The 22,667-nt window shown below is 31.1% G+C and overlaps 4 protein-coding genes across 4 annotated transcripts; 3 read left to right on the top strand and 1 right to left on the bottom strand.

The window, feature by feature from the left end:
• Positions 1–220: 220 nt before the first annotated feature.
• On the bottom strand, positions 221–1,354 carry LOC130810124 (abscisic stress-ripening protein 1-like). Its single transcript, XM_057676077.1, has 2 exons — positions 1,132–1,354; positions 221–597 (listed from the first exon to the last, which is right to left on the bottom strand). The coding sequence occupies exons 1-2, from the start codon at positions 1,261–1,263 to the stop codon at positions 430–432; spliced, it is 300 nt and encodes a 99-aa protein (XP_057532060.1). The 5' UTR covers positions 1,264–1,354; the 3' UTR covers positions 221–429.
• A 6,229-nt stretch (positions 1,355–7,583) lies between these two features.
• LOC130810123 (abscisic stress-ripening protein 1-like) lies at positions 7,584–8,887 on the top strand. Its single transcript, XM_057676076.1, has 2 exons — positions 7,584–7,818; positions 8,544–8,887. Exons 1-2 carry the CDS (start codon positions 7,699–7,701, stop codon positions 8,718–8,720), a joined length of 297 nt encoding a protein of 98 aa, XP_057532059.1. The 5' UTR covers positions 7,584–7,698; the 3' UTR covers positions 8,721–8,887.
• An 8,858-nt stretch (positions 8,888–17,745) lies between these two features.
• Positions 17,746–19,185, top strand: LOC130810122 (abscisic stress-ripening protein 2-like). Its single transcript, XM_057676075.1, has 2 exons — positions 17,746–18,074; positions 18,896–19,185. The coding sequence occupies exons 1-2, from the start codon at positions 17,910–17,912 to the stop codon at positions 19,070–19,072; spliced, it is 342 nt and encodes a 113-aa protein (XP_057532058.1). The 5' UTR covers positions 17,746–17,909; the 3' UTR covers positions 19,073–19,185.
• Positions 19,186–21,008: 1,823 nt separating this feature from the next.
• Positions 21,009–22,319, top strand: LOC130810121 (abscisic stress-ripening protein 2-like). Its single transcript, XM_057676074.1, has 2 exons — positions 21,009–21,371; positions 21,957–22,319. The coding sequence occupies exons 1-2, from the start codon at positions 21,117–21,119 to the stop codon at positions 22,137–22,139; spliced, it is 438 nt and encodes a 145-aa protein (XP_057532057.1). The 5' UTR covers positions 21,009–21,116; the 3' UTR covers positions 22,140–22,319.
• The last annotated feature ends 348 nt before the right edge of the window (positions 22,320–22,667 follow it).

The raw sequence follows: 22,667 nt of genomic DNA, 5'->3' as shown, positions 1-22,667 counted from the left end.
TTACTTACTGTTTTTTTATGTTTTCACTAATTTTATTTAAATATTTTTTTAATTATATTAACTTTATTTTATTAAATTTAATTCAATTTATTGTTCCGACTTTTTATTTATTAAATTTATATAAATTATCTAAACTATTCTATTTTTTAAAATTTTTTGTCAGCACTGATTATGAGAACAACTTTGAGTAAGGTATTAAAAACTATTTATTTCACATGTATAATAAAAGTATATACTTGCATAGTTGCATGAAATGAACTAGATCAAATTACATTGTACATAAAAATACGGTTATTTAATTTTAGTATAAGAATACATAAAAATTATATTACAAAAATATAAACCGGATAATAATATGAAAACAAAAGTAACCTAAATATAATCAAAGAAATAATCATATTACAAAAGTAATTTAAGTAAAAATAATAATCAACCCTTGGTTTTGTGTTGCTTTACATTATTCTTAGTTTCCTTCTTCTTGTGATGTTCATGGTAAGCAAATCCAGCAGCCCCAACTGCAACAGTGGCTGCAATTTCTTCTTTTATCCTGTGTTTGTGGGCATGCTCCGGATCCTTTTTTGCTTTATGCTTTTCATGCTATAAATAATATAAATTCAAATCAAAATTATTTTATTTAGTAATTAATTTATTTATACTTGACAAATTATCTAAAGAAGATCAACAATTAATTAACTTCTATACAATGATCAATTACTAGTGATCACTCATATAGGACTTGTTTAGTCTAGTAGTTTAAATAGTGACACTAAAATGCTAATTTAAAAAATGTTATTATTCAATTAAATAGCAGTTTAATTAGTGTTTTATGGTGCAGAATGCAGTTTAATTAGTTTATAGTACCTGCATCTGCATGTATGAAGAGAGCATATATTGCATCCACACTTTTAGGTCAATGGGCTATCGTGTGAAGGGACATGATATATAAAGTATATAACATATTATGGAGACTCAAGGCCCTCAACCATCAGCTGATGGTATCTACTTGCATGGCTTATGAAATGTGGACACCTCATCTTTCTACGATTATATATATATGTTGACCAACAATGATAATAAGTCCAATCCAATTTAATATAAATAATAGCTAATTAATTAAGATAGAGTAATTACCAAAGCATAAACACCAGCAGCAATAGTAGTAGCCTGACCAAGATGTTGAAGGTGTTTATGGTGTTTCATTTCCTTCTTTGGATCTTTCTTAGCTTTCTCATCTTTTTCTTTGTGATGGTGAGGACCAGTCATGTTTCTAATTAATCTATTTAATTAATTTAATTTATTCTTGCTTGAATATTTTTGTATTTATAATAATTGTTGATTATTATTTATCGTTTATGAGAAAAAATAATCAATGGTAAGAGGTATATATAGGCAAGTGATGATGTTCATTATTAGCTTCTTAGCTAAGTAAATATTACCGTGTGATGGAATAAAAACACGGAATTTATAATTATTATTATCAATATGGTTTTTTAGTACTCTGCGTGTTGAATATATGATACTCCTATTTCCTATCTACTTCTATTGAAGTATTCATTAAGGAATTAAATACCATATCTTTTTTACTTCTTATTCTTAATAGTTAGAATACTTAACATATGGAAAGCTTATGATTTTGAGTTGGTTTGACTTATATGATATTAGAAGTACTCAACATGTCGTAAAGGCCATTATCTCAAGTGGCATATTTAGCATTATGTATAAAAAAGTTGATATTATAAATTGCGTTTTACAATTCTAGTAGAAAGAGCTCTCGATATATTGGGTTGATTCATGCACATTTAAGTGCTAAAGTGATCATTTATAATTTTAAAGTGATCAATTAGAAAAATAAACTAATTTTGAGTTCGCTTCATGATGACACAATCTCATACTAGACAAGATGATTAAAAATACCCTTATAACAAAATTTATAGACCATACTTTTCCTACTCTAATCATCATTTTATTCTTCACAAAATACATTTTCATCTAGCTAACACATACATTGTTAATATTGAACCACTTTAAATAAATGTGTGATCTTTATTTGTTAGGACGTGATAATTTGTCACATAATTACTTTGTGGGGCCACTTGTATATGGTATCAAGATATAGGAAAATTACCTACATGAAATATACAAGTTTACAACTTACTGTTTGCAGCATTGATATTATTTTCGTCACATAATCGATACATTATATTATATACAAGTTTACAACTTACCATTTTAATAATGAGTAAAATTTTCCTCACACACGACATATTTGGAGCATTATTATTGTTCTGTTTATCTAAATTTCATAACACTAACAACATAAGACAAGTATATGTTTAAAGTCCAAAGAAATTTCATGCATAAATGTGAAAAAATATGTAGATGAATCGATGTACATATTGGAAAGCAGTTTATTTACAGTTACTTTGTTTATTCATTACAGTTAATTTGTTTTAGGTAGTTACATATTAGCAGTTACCCATGTTCTTAGAAGTTACTACATTTTGGACAAATGCTCATGTATATATATGGTATGCTTCTAAGGAATGAAATAATATATCAGAATATTTTTTCCACAAAAAACCAACACCAGAATTCATCAAATTATCATGGTATCAGAGCCTTAGGGTTCAAATCCGGAAAGGCATCATCATTTACCTGTTCTTACCTTGTAAATGGCTGATTCATCAGAAAAACAAACACAGCAAACCTTAATGTCCATGGAACAAATGGAACAAATGTTTCAGATGTTCCAGAAAATGAACAACTCAACCAACCAAACCGAAAACCCAACATCATTCAAAATCTCAGAAAAACTCACTTACCACAATTATACAAAATGGTGCAAATTAATGCACGTTGCAATTGGAGGCCGGGGGCGGCTCAGTCACATCACTGCCAGACCCCCACCATTATCAGACCCCAATTATAACCAATGGGCACAAAAAGATGCCATGGACATCGCGTGGATAATCGAGAACATAGATGGAGACATCGTCAATCAATTCCTGGACTACACAACAGCACACAGTCTATGGCAAGGGATCGAAGGCCTCTTAGGATGTGGTAGGGATGAACTACAAATCTTCGATTTGAGTTCAAAGGCAACAACCTTAAAGCAGAACAACGACACTATCGAGGTTTACTACGGTAAGCTCAACATGTTATGGAAAGAAATAGATAGAAGAATGCCAAATCCGATGAATTGCCCACAGGATATAACAGAATTCAACAAATACATCCAAAGACAGAGGCTCTATCAATTTCTTACAGGGATTAATGATAGTCTTGACAAAGAAAAAAGGGACATTCTCAATAGTGAACCTTTACCGATGGTGGAAACGGCATACGCATCAATCAGACGAGAGATCACACGCCAGCAAATCATGACCGGCGTCTCATCACCGGGAACGAGTCCCTCAGAGATTGGCTCGGGTTTATCGACGAGAAACAAACCCTTCCAAAGAACCCGAGAAGATGATGACCGGAGAAAACTCCGATGCACTCACTGTGGCGGTTCCAGGCATACCAAGGAGGGGTGCTTCAAACTTGTGGGATACCCCGAGTGGTGGGACGATCTACAGAAGAGGAGAGCTGCCACCAAGGCACCGGCTAGCCGGACCGGCGGCAAGGCTAACCTCAGTACCACAGATCAGCCGACATCATGTCAAAACTCAGGTGAACTAGGAGAATGGCGCACAGAGGAAGGAGAAGCAACAGTAATCTCAGAGGATAGATCTAAAAATGGTGAGAATCAGAAGTGGGAAGAAAGAGAAAGAAGAGCCGTCAGCCAAAGGGAAGGGAAAGGGAAGGTCAAATGCCAAAATACCCCTCCACCTCCCTTTTATAGCCCTCAAACCCTAACACCCCCCTTACACCCCTCCAACTCTTTAACATCCGGCCCAGAATCAAAACCCAAGCCCAGTTTCACTTCCAACCCACAAACTAACAATCCCAAATGTCTTCTTGGACATAACAATGACTCTCAATGGATCTTTGATTGTGGGGCAACAGATACGATGACATTCGACCCCAGTGATTTTGTATACACCCATCCTACTAACCGAACCCACATCCAAACTGCTAATGGGGCATGTGTACCGGTTGCCAAGGCTGGAGCTGTCAATATCTCTCCCTCCCTTCATCTCAAAAATTGCTTGCTCATTCCCAATTTGTCTCATAAATTATTGTCGGTCAGTCAGTTAACAAAGGACTTAAGCTGTACTGTTTTTTTAACCTCTGATCATTGTGTTGTACAGGATGCTCGAACGGGGACGATCATTGGGCGTGGTACTGAACGAGGTGGCCTATACTATGTTGATGAGGTAATTCAAAAAGGTGGTGCAATGCTTGCTCATGGATCTCCTGCTCACCAATTGCGTACTTGGCATCGGCGTTTGGGTCACCCATCCTTAGGTTATCTAAAACAACTCTTTCCTTCTCTCAAGAACTGTATTGCATCCCTAGATTGTGAAACTTGTATCTTAGCGAAGAGTCATAAGCAGTCCTATTTTCCTAGAAATACTCGTGCTCCCAAACCCTTTGATGTAGTACATTCTGATGTATGGGGCCCAGCCCCACATACTGACAATCATGGTTTTTCATATTTTGTGTTATTTATTGATGATTATTCTCGAATGTGTTGGGTTTATTTTTTGAAGCACAAATCTGAGGTTTTTGATGTCTTTGTCCAATTCTATAACATGATTCTCACTCAGTTCCATGCAAAACCAAAAATTCTTCGCTCGGATAATGGTGGTGAATATATCTCAATGGCAATGAAACAATTTTTTCTTGACCATGGCCTTATCCACCAAACTTCCTGCCCCGACACCCCACAACAAAATGGGGTGGCTGAACGCAAAAACCGTACCCTCCTTGAGGTAGCACGGGCCCTAATGTTTGACACTCATGTGCCTGTACACTTTTGGCCTGAGGCCATTGCTACTGCTACCTATCTTACCAACCGGCTCCCCACAAAACCCTTCAATTCCAGACCCCTCTTGCCACACTCCATTCGTATACTCCTGTTCCCTCTTCTCACTCCCTTCCTCCTCGCGTCTTTGGGTGTGCTGTGTATGTCCATCTTCCATCACGCGCCCGCACTAAGTTCGACCCCCGGGCAGTAAGATGTGTATTTCTTGGGTATGGCACTACGAAAAAGGGCTATCGCTATTATGATCCTATACATCACAAGCTTTATACCACCATGGACTGTGACTTCCTTGAACACTCCCCCTACTACACCCAACCTCGATCTCAGGGGGAGAGTATGAGTGAGGATCTCAGTTGGTTGACTCATCCCTTGGCTGACAGTCGAGATCCCAAGGAGCAAGTAGGCACTACCACCGATATTGCTACTGACATTGTTACTGAATCATCTCCTCAGACTACTACTCCAGTCCCTGAGCATCCTGGCCCCGAGCATCCAGCCGAACGAGAGGTAACACCGAGTTCTACTTCTCCTTTCATTGATGTATCCACTGACTCTATTGTGCCAAGTAGGGTTGTTTTTCCCAGGAAATCTAATTTGCCCCCTCGAAGTACAAGAGGAATACCCCCAAAGAGATATGATCCTGAGTATGAATCCTAGAGATCCCGATATCCTATCGGTAGACCGGATGATGAACAACTATCACAAACAGCTGTTGCCTTCAATCCATCTCTCTACTCCAGTGCCATTCCGAAAAGCATTGAAGAAGCCCTCCAAGAACCAAAGTGGAAGCAAGCTATGGATGAAGAGATCATGGCTCTCCAGAAAAATCGAACGTGGGAAAAGTGCAGATTACCAGGTGACAAGAAGACGGTTGATTGTAAATGGGTTTTTTCAGTCAAGTATCATGCTGATGGATCCATTGAGCGGTATAAAGCTAGGCTTGTTGCTAAAGGGTACACACAAACTTACGGGGTAGACTACTCGGAAACATTCTCACCTGTGGCTAAAATTGATACCATTCGAGTCCTCTTCTCAGTAGCAGCAAATAAAGATTGGCCTCTGTTTCAATTTGATGTGAAGAACGCCTTCTTACATGGAGAGATTGAAGAAGAGGTATACATGAAGCCACCACCAGGGTATTCAAATGAGTATAGCCAAGGAGAAGGGTGTCGACTTAAAAAAGCTCTGTACGGCTTAAAACAATCCCCTAGAGCATGGTTTGGGAGATTCACTACAGCAATGAAGAAATTTGGCTACAAACAGAGCAACTCAGATCATACTCTATTTCTCAGGCGAAGTGGAAAACAAATTACATGCCTCGTGATTTACGTAGATGATATGGTGATTACCGGAAACGATTCCAAGGAAATTGATCGTCTTAGGAGCAAATTATTCCAAGAGTTTGAGATAAAGGATTTGGGACAACTAAAATACTTCCTAAGAATAGAAGTCCTAAGATCAAGGAAGGGGATTTTCATCAATCAGAGGAAATACATCTTAGATCTCTTAGCAGAAGCAGGCATGTTAGATTGCAAGCCAGCAGATACTCCTATGGTAGCTAATCATGGTCTACGAATTGTTGAAGGGGCAGAAGCAACAGATCAAGATCGCTATAGACGGACAGTGGGAAAACTGATCTACCTATCCCACACAAGACCAGATATTGCCTACGCAGTAGGAATTGTAAACAAGTTTATGCATCGACCTCAAGTGGAACACATGGTAGCAGTTCTGAGGATCCTGAGATACTTAAAGGGAACTAGTAATAAAGGAGTCTTCTACGCAAAGAATGATAACCTTGACCTTATTGGTTACACAGATGCTGATTGGGCTGGTGATCGGGACGACATGAAGTCAACTTCGGGATACTTCACCCTTGTAGGGGTAATCTAGTCACCTGGAGAAGTAAGAAACAGAAGGTGGTTGCTTTGTCCAGTGCTGAAGCAGAATTCAGGGGGATAGCAAAAGGAATTACAGAGGTCCTATGGATTAGGAAACTCCTAGGAGAGCTGGGCTTCCTCCAGGCACAGGCAAGCCCTTTATATTGTGATAACAAAGCAGCAATAAGCATTTCCGAAAATTCAGTCCAACATGACCGAACGAAACACGTAGAGATTGATCGACACTTTATCAAGGAGAAACTAGAAAGCAAGGTCATCTGCCTTCCATTTGTTAGATCTACAGACCAACTAGCTGATATTCTCACAAAAGCAGTCTCATCACAGATCTTCAATAGCACTTTATGCAAGTTAGGCATCGGTGATCCCACGACCTAACTTGAGGGGGAGTATTGGAAAGCAGTTTATTTACAGTTACTTTGTTTATTCATTACAGTTAATTTGTTTTAGGTAGTTACATATTAGGCAGTTACCCATGTTCTTAGAAGTTACTACATTTTGGACAAATGCTCATGTATATATATGATATGCTTCTAAGGAATGAAATAATATATCAGAATATTTTTTCCACAAAAAACCAACACTAGAATTCATCAAATTATCAGTACAATAAGATAGCGACACACCTGAATATTATTATTATATTCAACGCGGACAAGCAAACGACCCCTTAGAATTACACGCAAATAACAACTTAGCTAAGAAGTGAAACTAATATATTTGTATTAATTTCCTATATATATATATATATTTATACGTGGCTATTATATTCTTCATTTCCATCTTTGATATATTAATTATAAGCAGTAAACTTATAAAAAAGATAATACATATACTAATTGTTGGTGTTAATTGATTAGCAACATTATGACTGGACATCATCACAACAACGAAGTACACAAAGATCTGAAGAAGGAAATGAAGCATCACAAACACCTTCAACATCTTGGGAAAGCTGCTACTGTTGCTGCTACTGCTTATGCATTGGTATTTTAATTTTTTTTATTTTTACTATTTTCTTATTTCAATACAATTTAAGTTTGGGTGTTTTAGTAATTGGTTTTTAAGTTATTTTTTTATGTCGAATTGAATTTTTATTTTTAAGTCAAAATGAAAAAACTATTTCAATTATTTTCATTTATTTTTGGCTTGTTAGTCTGCTTTTTCCTTGATAAACGATGAATAGTCAATGTTTAATTTTACTAAATATCTATCTAAACAATTGATTTAGTTATCATCATACTCAATATACCACTTGAAAGCAGGATTTAGATAAGAAATGGTAACGAATTTTCTATACCCATACTCTCTGATTCACAAGGAGTACTAGAAAAATGTGATCTGCTTTACCCAAAAGTCAATAAAATAATTAACCAAACACTTCAAGAATCAACCATTTTGCCAACACACATAAATTTATACATAATTATTTGTTTATTGATAAGTTAATATAATATGTTTTGACATACATATTATATGTCATGCAATGTAATTAATTATTTATGAGTTAATTAATTGGATGATTTAGACGCTAATTTTATCCTTGTTAATGATAAAATCAAAAAAAAGATTATTTTTGATTGACAATTAATAGGAAACGTCATATACTTATATGCAACTTCACATAAATAAAAAAAATAGATAATTTAATAAGTTATTTAGCTTTAGTTCACTATGACTGATCTAATGGGCGGACTATAATAAATTTGTAGCATGAGAAGCATGAGGTGAAAAAGGACCCGGAGCATGCCCACAAACATAAGGTAAAAGAAGGGATAGCAGCGGCAGTTGCAGTTGGGGCTGCTGGATTCACATTTCATGAACATCATAAGAAGAATGAAGCCAAGCATCAACTCAAACAACACAAAAAACATCATCATCATCACTAATTTATTTTTTATTTTTTAACTCAATTTTTATTTGTAAAATATATATGATTTATTTTTTTCTGTTGCGAGTATATAAAATTATAAATAATGTATAATATATATCCTTATTTTTTAGAGTACTATTTATATTATGAAGTATTACATTACACGTTTGTGGAAAGTATATATTTTTTATTGTGTTTTATTTTAAAAAAAATTGCATAATATAGTATTGTCACTTCTAAAGTTAGCTAGTATAATTATTTTGTTTATTTATTTATTTTTGGATTTTAAGTCATTTTATGGTAAAATTTTAGCAATTAACATTGACCAGGATTTGTCTCTAAGTACATGTTACATTTTATTTTAGCAAGGTTCCAACATTAGTTGGGTCAATGACAATTATTATTTATCTTTAACTAGCATCGTGAATTTCTCAGCCTTAAATTCTTTTATTGCCCATCAAGTCAAATAAAATAACTCACATTCAATTGAAGTAAAAAGGAGAATCAAGCTAGTATGGATATTAAGATTGGAATTCTACTTAGGATTATTGAAGGGATGAGATCGAAATTGGTTGAATCAGATCGTAGGATCGTGTGATCCTATAAATATGTATTTATGTGTTTTGAATCACTGATCATCAATTATATTTGTTCTTTTCTAAAATTTTAAGGTGTAAATAAAAATTTATTTGACTTCATCTATTAATTTTTTTAAAAAAATACTTGAACAATTATTTTTTAACTGCAAATAAAGAAAAACTTAAATTTTATAGTGGTATTGATATAATTAGTTTAAGTAATATATATATATATATATATATATATATATATATATATATATATATATATATATATATATATATATATATATATATATATTAGTGTGTGTGAAATCTAGATTATATGAAAATATTTACGATTGAAATATCCTTGTAGGTCGGATTGTTGGATCGTAGAATCGTATTATGATCCTACTACCTAAATTCTTAAGCTAAGTAAGATCGCATGATTCTACCAATTTAAGATCCTACCTACAATTCGAATCAATCGCCTATTTTTAAATCATAAAATCATAAAATCATAGATAAAATATCGAGATTAATTAATAACACGGTTAAAGCACCTTTTTAATAGAACATGATATATCTAGTGGAGGCTAACTTCTAGGTAATTACACTACTAATGCAACAAGGTGAGATTGGATTATCCTACATAAAAATTAGACAAGGAATGCCTAAGGGTCTTGTGCCGTAGTCTATACAAAGGGGAAATTTGGAGAGAGAGAGAGAGAAGAGTGGCAGATGAAAAAGATATTTTTTAAATTGATTTCCAAAATCCAGATACAAGTTACATATATATACTATACTATCATGTGTTAGATAAATATTTTTAACTTATATTTTTATTGTGTGCTTAGCACATGCTCACAAATTTACCATAATATTACGTATCATTTCAAAACGATTTATTCTCGGTCTTAATCAAAGTACATAAAATAAAATTATTAATTGAAAATTTATAGCAATGGTAATATCAGCAAGAAATTACATAATGAATTTGTTTGACAAATAAATTTATTTCATAAATGACTATTGGATGAAACTATTAATCGAAAAAGAAAGAAATTAAAAAAAAAAACTAAACAATCTATTTATCTTGCCAAAGGCAAAACGCAAAAGTAGTATTATTTTCTTGGGTCGTCATGATCCCAATGCAAACAACTAGGCCTAAATGATTTCTTGCTACGTTTGGCCCTTGACCCAAACAATGCAAACTATGTACGACTAGTCTCTTGAGATACCGTCTCTTTGAGACATATCTCAAGTCCAGCCCATTAAAGATTAATGCCTATTTATCGTATTCTTAATGCCTACTTACACTATCTTAAATACTTAATTACCCGTATCCTTAATGTCTACTTTCAGTATCTTAAATGTCTACTTACATCGTTTTTAATGTCTACTTATAGAATTAAAAAATATATAATAGATCAGTCTAATTAAATATGATCTCTCAAAGAGACCGTCTCTTATAAGAATTTGTGTTAATCTTTATTTATCTTTAAATAAAGTTAGTTTGTTAAACTTTTCATTTAATTTATCATTTTATTTTTTAGAACTAATTCTTTTTATCTCTTTATATTATATAGGAAAATATTTTATTTTTTCAAAAAAACAACCATATCGTTTCAATTGTGACCATCCAGCGAATTATAATTGGAAACATAGGGTTGTATATTTAATCTCATTAAATATTAAATATTATCACGACTACTTATTTTTTAAAATATATTTATTTTATTTATTTAAAAGTTAAGAATCAAAATGATCTCTTGTTGAATTTTGAAGGGGTTAATAGAGTTTTGTCTTGGTTTTGCGTTATTTATGCATTTGTTTTTCGTGTTATGTATTATTTATACGTGATTTTAAAACTTATTTAATTAAGTCTTAATATATACTCCTATGAATTAAAATATGCAATCCAATCCTTTAGGTTCTATGTTTCCCTTGTTAATGCACACCCTCTTACATAAGTTGATTCACAATTATTTTTTATTATCATTCACATTATTTTTAAAATATTCACCCATGAGTAACCCATACCATCTTCATTTTAGAGGGTTCAAGATATATTATTATTATTATTATTATTATTATTATTATTATAAAGTCTTATTAACACCATCATTCTTCACCATGTGTCAAAGAAAGACAAGTCACATGATATTTCTTTGTTTAGGCCAAATATTAGTTGCTTTCAACCACCAAAATCACAAAGTTATGGTTTACAAAAAAAGTTGGCATGTAAACCGACCATTTGATTCAAAAGCAATAATGAATGATTTACTTTTTAATCAAGCATTTTGTTCTTCGGTTATTTAACATCATTTGTTATTTTTATTTTTAAACAATAGTTCATCACTTTCGTTAAATCGCATTTATTCATTTTAGTTCTTAGGATTTCAGTTACTTAATTTACGAGTATTTATTACTCTCTTCTATTTAATTTACTTGTCCTATAAACTTTTCATTACTATTCTCTAATCACTTTTAATTTATATTTTATTATTAATCTATAAATTAAAATATAAGATCTTCTTTTAATTCATCTTATTACAAGGATTATTAATATTAATTTTTCATAATTTTTAATTATGCATAGTTAAAGATATTAAAGTTTAAAATACTACTCCAACAAGTATGAAAAAATAGATAGAACCAGTAAAATGAATAGAAGGTAGTATTAAATATTTACATTTTTCTTAAATACGACTTTCTTTTTGAAAAAGTATTACTTCTTCCGTTTCATGAAGCGTTAGCATTTTCACGCAGGCTAATGTACTAATTTAATTTTTAATATCTCTAATTATGTATAATAAAAAATTATAAAAATTTAAAATTAATAATATTTGCAATGAAACGAATCAAATTAGATTTCACTTGATTGTTTATAGATAAAAAAAATTAATCATAAATTAAAAGTGATAAATGAATACTATTTCTAATTACTAATTTTGAACGGTATTATTGTTGACAACTTTAAAATTAGTTGGGACAAGTGTTCATCAATGATGCATTGAACGGAAATACAGGAAATTAAAAGATAACATCTCCACGAATAGTCTCCTGAACCTGAATTTGTCTACATATGCTATTTCGTCGGTGGATAGTGATAGGCGGGTTATCATCTGTGATCTGTGTCAGATACGACAATTATAAAAGTTAGCAATGGTTAAAGCTCTATGATATATATTATATTCTAACACGTCCTCTCAAACGAGAGCCCATTGGACTAGAAGTGTGGATGTGCACAAGTGCTAAATAATCCACTTAAATGAGGGGTGGTTGAGATTTATACCCGTGACTTCTTGTCACGTTGGCTTCTGATACCATGTTAAGGAACCAACTCAACAAAAGCTTAAGTTAATGGTTGAGGCCCCATGATATGTTTTATACTCTAACAGCTGTTAACCGTTAAGTATACACGTCTATCAGAAGAGATTATTCGGGTCATCGAGTCGATTTCGTGTCAGATAATTCGAGTCAATTCAGAGTTAGAGTTAGATTTTGTGTTCATGTTGATTTTTACATAATTATATAATCCTTTTTAGATCAGATCAAATCGGATTTCATTACAAAATTGGATAAATATGGATCATCAGGACTGTTTTAAATAACTCTAACATTTATATTTAGAAGGTTCAAACATTCTTGGGTTTGATTCGATTTTTACGTCTATGAAAATATATTACTAATCTGATTTAATTTTTATAATCAAATGGATTATTTTGAGTTAACTGAAGTCATATTTGATTTCAGTTAATCAAAGAAAAATAATTATATATTAGAATTATCAAGATTATTAAGCAGTATTAGAAAAATTCTCATGACATACATACTTTTTATAAAGATTATGTGAACTTTTATTTTAATCTATATTTTCTGATATTGCCTTTAAATATCTTGAATAAATTGTATCTTTGTGTCATTTTAGAAAATAAACTAAAATATATATATAAATTAAGGCTCTCAAGTGGCTTCAACCCACTAATTTAAAGATTAGATAATGGGATATGTATTTGGTTCTCAACTAACAATTGTCCACCATAGTTATTAGTTTAAAGAGAGGATGTATTATTGTGGGGGAAATCTTATAAAAGTACATTATGTTTTGGCAAAGTTCAAGTATTGGGGCTGCATGGAATTGGGATGGATCCACTAATATTGTTTTTTTTATCAAACAAACAAGAACTCTCATTAATGTTCGATCAACTTTAATTTACTCCATTTTCATACTAATGTTTAATAATTAAGTAAATATTTTATGTGTTTTATATTAATGTAAGGAAAATTTACTTAAAATAATCTAATTTTTTTTATGGTTTTCTTACAATAATCCCATCTATTGATTTATCATGAATAATCTCAACTTTAGGGGTATTTGTCTAGAGTAAGTTTGGGTAATCCGATAATCTGCTATAGTAGCTAATTTACCAAAAAAGTAAATTAAAAATTAATTTAAAATTAGAGAAAAATTTTGAAAATTTACATAAAAAATTATAAATAATAAAATAATCATAAATTTTTTTTAACATTTTTTTTACATTTTTCTTGACAATTTATTTTAATTTATCTTTTTCTTTAAAAAATAAAACTTGCTATAACAAGTCATTCGATCATTGGTTTTATTTTTGGAAAATACTCTCAAAGTTAGGATTATTTATGGTTAATCAATAGGTGGGATTATTGTAGAAAAATCATAAATAAGTTGGATTATTTTAAGTAATTTTTTCTTAATGTAATTATGTAGTATGTATTTAGTGAGTCGTTAATTTAATTGATGTTAAGTAATATTTATGTTATCTCAGAAACTAATGATCAAACTCATTGGACAATTATTTCATAATAGTCCAAACTTACTATCATTAAATTTACTGAATCCCATTGTATTAACGTGTAAGATCATTGTTTAGACTTATAATTGTCCAAATTCGGAGTGCTTTGGTAATAGATTGTGTGGCATTTTGTAAATTTCACATTCATGCTGACAATTTAGTGTGAATTTCATGTGCATCTTAATCCTCTTAAACTTTTCCATAGGCACTTAGTTTATGGTGGAGTAGTATGTTTTTTGCCATTTTTATTCAAGCTCTTAATAGACATCATCATCATATTCAGTGTATTCCGCTCATAGAAAATTATGGTCAAGATTTAGGGAGGGAAAAACGACGACAGCTCATACCCATAGAGGAGAGTGAGGTCAAAGAGTCCTTCAGCTCGAGAAAGGTCTTCAAAGAGAGAGAAACATGCAACTTACAAATAAAATAAATAGAATACGTACAAATAACTAAAAATAAAGATAAAAGTAAAGAAGGAGGTACAGAGCGAAAATAAAGGCAATAAACAATAACAAACGATGGGTAAAAGGGATGGGTTTAGTAATCTAAGACGTAGATAAGGCGCCGCCAACTGCTCCTATTCCTGGTCAGGTCCTTGAAGAGGTAAAGTTCATGCATGTCACTTTTTATCTGTTCCTCCCACGTTCTCCTATGTCTTCCTCAACTTTCTTGCCCCCCTCTATGATGCATTCGATCCTTCTTACTGGGGCGTCATGTGTCTTTCTCTGCACATGCCCAAACTATCGTCTCTCAACTTGTTCTCCCGTATATTTGCGGAGAGAGGTGCAACTCGTAACTTCTCCCGGAACTCCCGGTTTCTTATCCTATCCATCATAATATTACTACACATCCACCTCAGTATACGCATCTCTGTTACTTTCATCCTTTGTTCGAAAACCTTCTTTACGAACCAACATTCTATCCCATACAACAACGCCAGCCTAATTGCAACGCGGTAAATTTTACCTTTTAATCTCCTCGGGAATTTTGTATCACAAAGCATCCCGATTGTTGCTCGTCACTTAAACCAACCCACTTGTATACGATTAGTAACGTCTCCATCAATCTCCCCATTACTTTTAATTTGCATTTAATGAAAAGTTATAACATTATCGTCTTACTGAAATACTAACATTTACTTTTAGAAAGTTTATATAAATTTACTTAATATTGTAATTTAATATTCTTGAACATAGTAACCGGAGGAGTATGAAAAGTTTTATTTGATCGAACGCTTTCTTCCTATGGATATAGTATGTGTTATCTTTCTTTATGAATTCTGACTTTAAACGCAAGGTCAATATACAAAAGTTGTACCCACTTTTTATGTGTCGCTACTTTTTTATATAAAATTAGTTTAGAAACCCATGTAATATAAGAAGTTAAATATACAAATAAATAAAATTTTCAATGAATAATGCAAGAAAAAACTTTGTTTAAGAAAAGCATGTCAATATTACATATTTTAATAAAATAATTACTTTAAATTACAATATAACTTGCTAAAATATTTAATCTAATTTATTTCGTAAATTTGACTAAAAGATATTTTTGATGGTCTTTTTTAATTCAATTAAATAAAATAAATTATTTATAAATGAATTGAGCTTATTTTGAGCGATTTAAACTGATTTATAAGGTTTTATTTTTGAACTAATTCAAACAACATTTTATAATTTAAATAAATACTCCCTCCGTTCCTATTTGTTCTTCCTATTTAGGTATTTCACAAAGATTAAGAAAAAGAGAATCTTTGGTGGTAGTGGGTACTATTTTAATTATATAATAGTGGGAAGTAATGATTGTATTGGAAGTATGAGGTTGTAGTGGGTATTATTTTAATTAAATAGTAGTGTGAAGTAATGATTGTATTGGAAGTATGAGAGAGAAAATAATTATAAATAAAAGAAAATGGGTACATTAAAAGAAAAGGGGGATTTTAAGGGGTAAAAGTGAGATAAAAACTTTCTAAAAATAAAAAGTATTCTAAAATGGAAGAACTTTTGAAACTACCCGTTATAGTAATGTGAAAGATCAAAAAGGAACGGAGGGAGTATATTTTTTAAAAGTATTTCTTCACTTACATGTAATTTTTTTTTCTTAAACAATTAATTTCTTAAAGATTTTTATGTTGGTATAAAGAATTAATGTGATGAACTCTTTTAATACTTGTCTTATTTAGTTATAAATTTATTGAGGAGAATAAATTTTCATGCAATCAATAATTATGGCCTTAATAAAAATGCTTACCTAATTTAACTTTAAATTCATTTAAGAAAACTTTAAGAAACCGCTATGTGTTATTTTCCACTTCTTTTATTAGTATTTATTTATGATTTATGATTATGATTTTTTATTTTGCCCATCCTTTAAAAAAAAAAAAAAGCTTACGCTTGTTTAACGTAAATGCAATTCATATGATTTTTTATAAATGTTCTAGAGACAGTTATGGATATGGTTTATTTTTTTTTCAATCCTTTTCAAACCCGTCGTTCATAAATGTTCTAGAGACAATTATGAGTATAGCTAGTTTGTTTTCTTTCATTTTTCTTTCTATGTCATTTTGGACCCTTTATATATAAATATCTACACTTGCCACAAACGCTTTTTCAAGTAGACAACTTTAAAATAAAGATTTTATGTTTAAACTTTCAAGTTAATTTGTATGAGTTGGACTATTTAACTAATGTATGAGACGCAGCTCATAATGAACCACCTCATACAACAATTTATGTATTATATATTTATAATCCTGTAGGTTGACATTAAATACTCAAAGGTTTTTCATTTTTCTTTACCATTGATAATTACGGTCTTGCTAACGAAAATCTTTCAGAGACGTTTCTTAATAAGAATATACGTCTTCCTATTCATTGATTTAGGGATATTTTTTTATTGGGTTAATTTATTGATTATGTCCGATTTCTATATTTGTTTTTTTTTTTTACCTTTTTACTCTTATGACAACACAACAACACATAAATGTCAATGCCCTTAATGAAAAAAATAAGTTTTCCATTCACTTTTAAGTGATCCCCCACCATTCCTATTTTTTGGTGCAAAAGGGAAATGTCCTTAAACCAATGAATAAGAGATAGTATTAATTTCAAACAGTAAATTATAAAAAGAAATTATCTGAATAATACCAACATTATTTACTCGTCCTAAAAATTAATATATGCTCCTAAAACTTGATTTTGGTATAGTTCATTTGATGTAAGATTTGTAATCTTAATTAATTTTTAAAAAAATATAGGAATTGTATGATTTTAGAAAAAAAAAATTAGAGTATATAATATATTTTGGGGATTCAACCATAAGCTTAAACTTTTTGTTAAGGTTTTTCCTTAACAAAAATCGATTCGTGAATAAAAAATATAAATTTATTGAATAATAGAATTATTTTTCTCAAAAATGTGAAATGAAGAACAAAATAATATGTACTAATTAATGTTAATTATCTCATGATAAAAAATTATAGAATGAGGTTTATTTTGAGGAGATATTATTGAAGTACTTCTATTACATAATACCTTTGATGATTTCATAATTAATTATATTTAATACACATTATTCCTTTAGATAATTTAATATTAATATATCATGAGAACAACATGACCCACCATTACTTTGTCCATTATCACATCCAAAATTCAGTATTTTGAGTCTTAAACATGATCTCATTATAAATGTAAGATACCTAGCTAGCCCCATTCCATATCCTAACAATAAATTATCAAGATCAAATTTTATCAGGCACTTAATTAGATCAAAGAATAACAAATAATAAAAATAATTAATAAGATCATGTCTGAGGAAGAACATAAGAATCACCACCATAGTCTTTTCCACCACCACAACCACAAAGATGAGGAAGATAAACCAATTGACTATGAGAAGGAAGTGAAGGATCACAAACACAAAGAACACCTTGGTGAGCTTGGTGCTGTTGCTGCTGGTGCTTTTGCTCTTGTAAGCTACTTTCTATATTTCTTTGTCTTAATCATATACTAATAACAATTTTTAAATCTTAATTATGATTTTTTAAATCTTACTTATGATATTGTGAAGGGATTAACCCACTCAATTAAAAACTTCAGCTGCCAGTTAAATTAAAGCTCTGATACCATGTCAAATAATCAACAAAATCAAAAGTATTACTTGACGAACATATTTGTTGCATTTTTATGATTTTTGTCACGTCCCCTTACACAATATATATCCTTTTGGATTAGAAGTGTGGATGCAACGGCATAAGTCTTTTTCATACATGGTACTTGATGCTCCATTTGATATGATTAGTGGATCATGAGGTTTAAACCTGTAATCTTTCTATCAAGCTGACTTCTGATACCATGTAAAATAACAAATGCAACCAAAAACTTTGGATTATTTTAAAGATAATAATTTAAATTTTTATGTAAAATTGATATTAATAATTCAATCCTTTGCCCGTTTGATATGAATAACAAATCTCATTTTTGAATTATTTTTTGATAATTCAACTGATGCATTTACCTATAACATACCCTGTTATTAATAATAAGATATACTACCAATAAAGTAAGACAAACATTGTATTATTCACGGCGAACTAAGAACAAAGGTTGAATCGTTAGAAAACAACCCAAAATATTTAGCTATTTATTAATAGTAGTAAGGACTATAAACATCATTTTTTTAACGTATTACTGAGTGATTAACAAACTTTTAATAATTTGTTAATTAATTGTTCAGCGATCAATTTGATTATATTGAATTTTATTATTATTTGAATATATATGATATAATAGCATGAGAAGCACAAGGCAAAGAAAGACCCAGAACATGCTCACAAACACAAAATAGAGGAGGAAATAGCAGCAGCTGCAGCAGTTGCTTCAGGTGGATTTGCCTTCCATGAACATCATGAGAAAAAAGATGCTAAGAAAGAAGAGAAAGAGCATGATGGAAAACATCACCTTTTTTAATTATTTTGGCTCTTTATGATAATTGATATATGCCTTTAATATTTAATATTGGTGTTTTATTAATTATATATGTTGTAATATTTACTAGTAGTATTTTATTTGGGAAAAAAGAGTGTGTTTGTGTATATTTATCCATGTAATTAGTGAATATTGCTACTTTCATATGCTTGATTTGTATTGAATCTTCTTTTATTAAGAAAATGTTTGCTAGTATGTATTTGTACTTTATAGTATGTAATACAGTCACATAATTCATGTATTATTATTTGTATGGATTTGTAATAATAAAAAATTTACTATTTTGTTACTCTTATTTCATTAATTGTGATATGTGTGATCTTAAGTTCAAATTAATTTTGAACACCCTAAAAATGATTAAATAAATTAAAGATAAATTTATAATACATGAATTTTATTTGGTCTAATCTGAAATCGTAAGTATTGATTTAGTTTTGGTAAAGGTTAAAGGTGTCGGTGAAGTTGTTATTGAGATATATGATGATATCAAGAGAACACTATCAATTGATAGGTTTGGAAAGAAAGAGTGGTTTTTCAAGGCTATTATAATGTCTCTGAAGGTCATAAGGGGAAGCATGGTGCTCACGAGTGAGAGAAGAATCATCAAGTAAGAACAACTTGTATATGCTACAAGTTGTTAGTGGTTAGGCTAAGGTCACAATGTGGATAATGAACAACATGGGTCGTCAAGAAAGGTGAGATTTTGTTGGAAATACTTCACATGTGAGACAAGATTCCACATCAATAAAATAGTGGGTTGGGTCTCTCGTGTCCACACGAGTGGGCCACGGTGAAAATTATGTGACGAATTGTCACGGCCTAATACATTTATGAAAAGGACATATTTGGTTTTGAATGGAACTATGGAAGTCCATTGGAGTTTTAAGGAGCTCCAGAGAGTTAGCTTTTATGGGTGATTTCTTATTGCAATTGATGAGTATAAATTAAGAAATTTTAATCATTTTAATCCTTTTTTAATGCTTATCTCACATGCACATAATATCAGTATTATTAATTTTTGTTGCTAAAGTATATCATAAAATTAATATTTTATTAACTCAATATCATCACGTGACAACTTAAGATGAGTTTGGGATTGGTATACACAACCTTATATATTAGCGATAATAAAAAGATTGTTTCTAATTGACGTTTAGTATATTAAACATCCTCTACAACTTTAATAAATTAAAAAATACACATAATTTTCATTATTATCTGAAATTGAAAAATATCTTAGACCTCATAAAAAATGAAAATAATAATTTTTAATACTCTAAAATGAGAAGATAACAATAAAATAGAAATATCATATCATAATCTTTGCAAATGAATTCAGAACACAGATTGTAGCATAAGCAAAAATATCTTAGACAAGCAACAAAAAAAATTGAGTGGATGAACATACCGTGTGGGACAAAGATTATGATCATAATGCGAAATTAGCGCAATTCCTACCGACTTTTTTTATTTATTGTTTTAAAAAACCACTTTATTTTTTTACGGCAAATCCACAATATTAGTATAATAAGGTGATTTGAACACTTATTTTTGCGTGTATTTCAAATTAACTTGACAATTATTTTTATATTTTATATGTTATACAGTTAATTAATATGATTTTCGAAAGCAATATGAAACCATAACCTAGGCAGACCATCATCATCGTACCCAATGCATCCTACCCATGGAAAATTATGATCAAAATCTGAGGAGGGAAGGAAGACGACAACCCATATCTATAAAAGAGATGCGACCAAAGAGTCCTTTGACTCGAGTTAAGATCCTCAGAAAGTGAACTTCCTACAACTGCAACTAAAATAATTGGATGAAATTAAAACTATAACTTAGACAGATCGAAACCTAATTTTTTTTTTTTTTTGTTCTTAAATCTTTATTCATTATAAATAGAATCCTATGCAACACTTAGATCACATCATCAAAATTCACAAAAAATACACGTATAATCACCAATTATAAGTTCTCTCTTATAGTAATTTTACCTACTTGCCTAGCTAGAAACAAAATGTCTGAGCATCATCACCATCACCACGGGCTTTTCCACCACAAAAAAGATGAAGAAAAGCCCGTGGAAGCCGTGGTCTACTCGGAAACCACCACCTATTCAGACACCGGATATGGTGGTGGCTACACCGAGACAACGACCGCGGTGATCGCGTCACAGGAACCCGAGAAAAACTATGAGAAGGAAGTGAGGGAACATAAACATAAGGAGCATATGGGTGAGCTTGGTGCTCTTGCGGCTGGTGCCTTTGCTTTGGTATATTCTATTATCTTAGACTTCTTATTTTGTACTCTTATTTTCTTTTTATTATAAGGTAGGCTGAGAAAAAGAGTAGATTATAGTCTATATGAGAATCAAATTTATGACCTTTCATACTTCACTATTAGTTTCTATTACTTTCTCTATTTCTTTTAATTTGTTTTGTATCTTTGATTATATACTTACGTATTGCTAAGGTTCAAATGAAAACAATTTTTTTATTTTTACTAACAAGGGTAATGTTGCATTTACATCTGACTATTAATACCCGCTTAGATGGGAGCCACTTAATAGTATTGATTATTGAAGTAATAATATAAACAGATTCTCATTTAAGATGTCCTTACAATGAGTCATTTTTAAATTGCGCTACTAATTAAAGCATTAACTTTTGTACTTTAAAAATACTCACTTTTAGTTGCCTAATGCCTAGCACGTCATTAAGAATATTAAAATTGACACTTTAAATATTAAAACACCATTTTAATTGTTTAAAAAAGTGACTATATTTAAACTTGTCTTACTGTGAAACGGCTTTATACGTGACTTGTTGAACAAAATGTTGTAAATGTGAAAATGTAGCATGAGAAGCACAAGGCAAAGAAAGACCCAGAACATGCTCACAGTCACAAAATAGGAGAAGGCTTAGCAGCAGCTGCAGCAGTTGGAGCAACTGGCTATACTTTGCATGAACACCATGAAAAGAAAGAAGCTAAGGAGGATCTTAAAGACCATGAAGGAAAACACCACCACCACCTCTTCTAAATGAGCAACTTATTATATGTAACTATGAGTTGTTTTATGTATGTTCTACATTATGATCTTTTAATTAAAGTCTCTTTGTGTGTGTGTTTGATTTCTTTCCTAATGGCTTTGTAAAATGTGAATTGTGAGTAAAGGCATGACTCATGAGTTGTGCTTAATCAAACTAACATTTTACATGAATTCTCTCTTTATGCTCGCTCTAACAGCGTACTACTCCCAGAAACAAAAATGTGCTTAATCACTTTCAAATTGAAACTAAATAAGTTTATCGTTATATTTTGCTTGGTTGAGCACTTATGTGCACGTCTAAGCATGCACCAGGTCTAGCAATAAAGTTGATTTATTTCACATTAAAAATCAACCCCTCAATCAAATGTTCCAACTCCATCCATCTAATATGTTCCAACTCCATTCTCCAAATTGAATACAATATTTATTCAGTCGAACCTCGATTTTATCAACTTTAACGGCACATGTGAGAAAAATTTACTTATTTTTGGCTTAATTAGAATCATACGCCAAGAAATC

Source organism: Amaranthus tricolor, chromosome 4, assembly GCF_026212465.1.
Source record: "Amaranthus tricolor cultivar Red isolate AtriRed21 chromosome 4, ASM2621246v1, whole genome shotgun sequence".
NCBI classification, from domain to species: Eukaryota; Viridiplantae; Streptophyta; class Magnoliopsida; order Caryophyllales; family Amaranthaceae; genus Amaranthus; species Amaranthus tricolor.
This window is presented reverse-complemented; position numbering and strand designations above follow the sequence as displayed.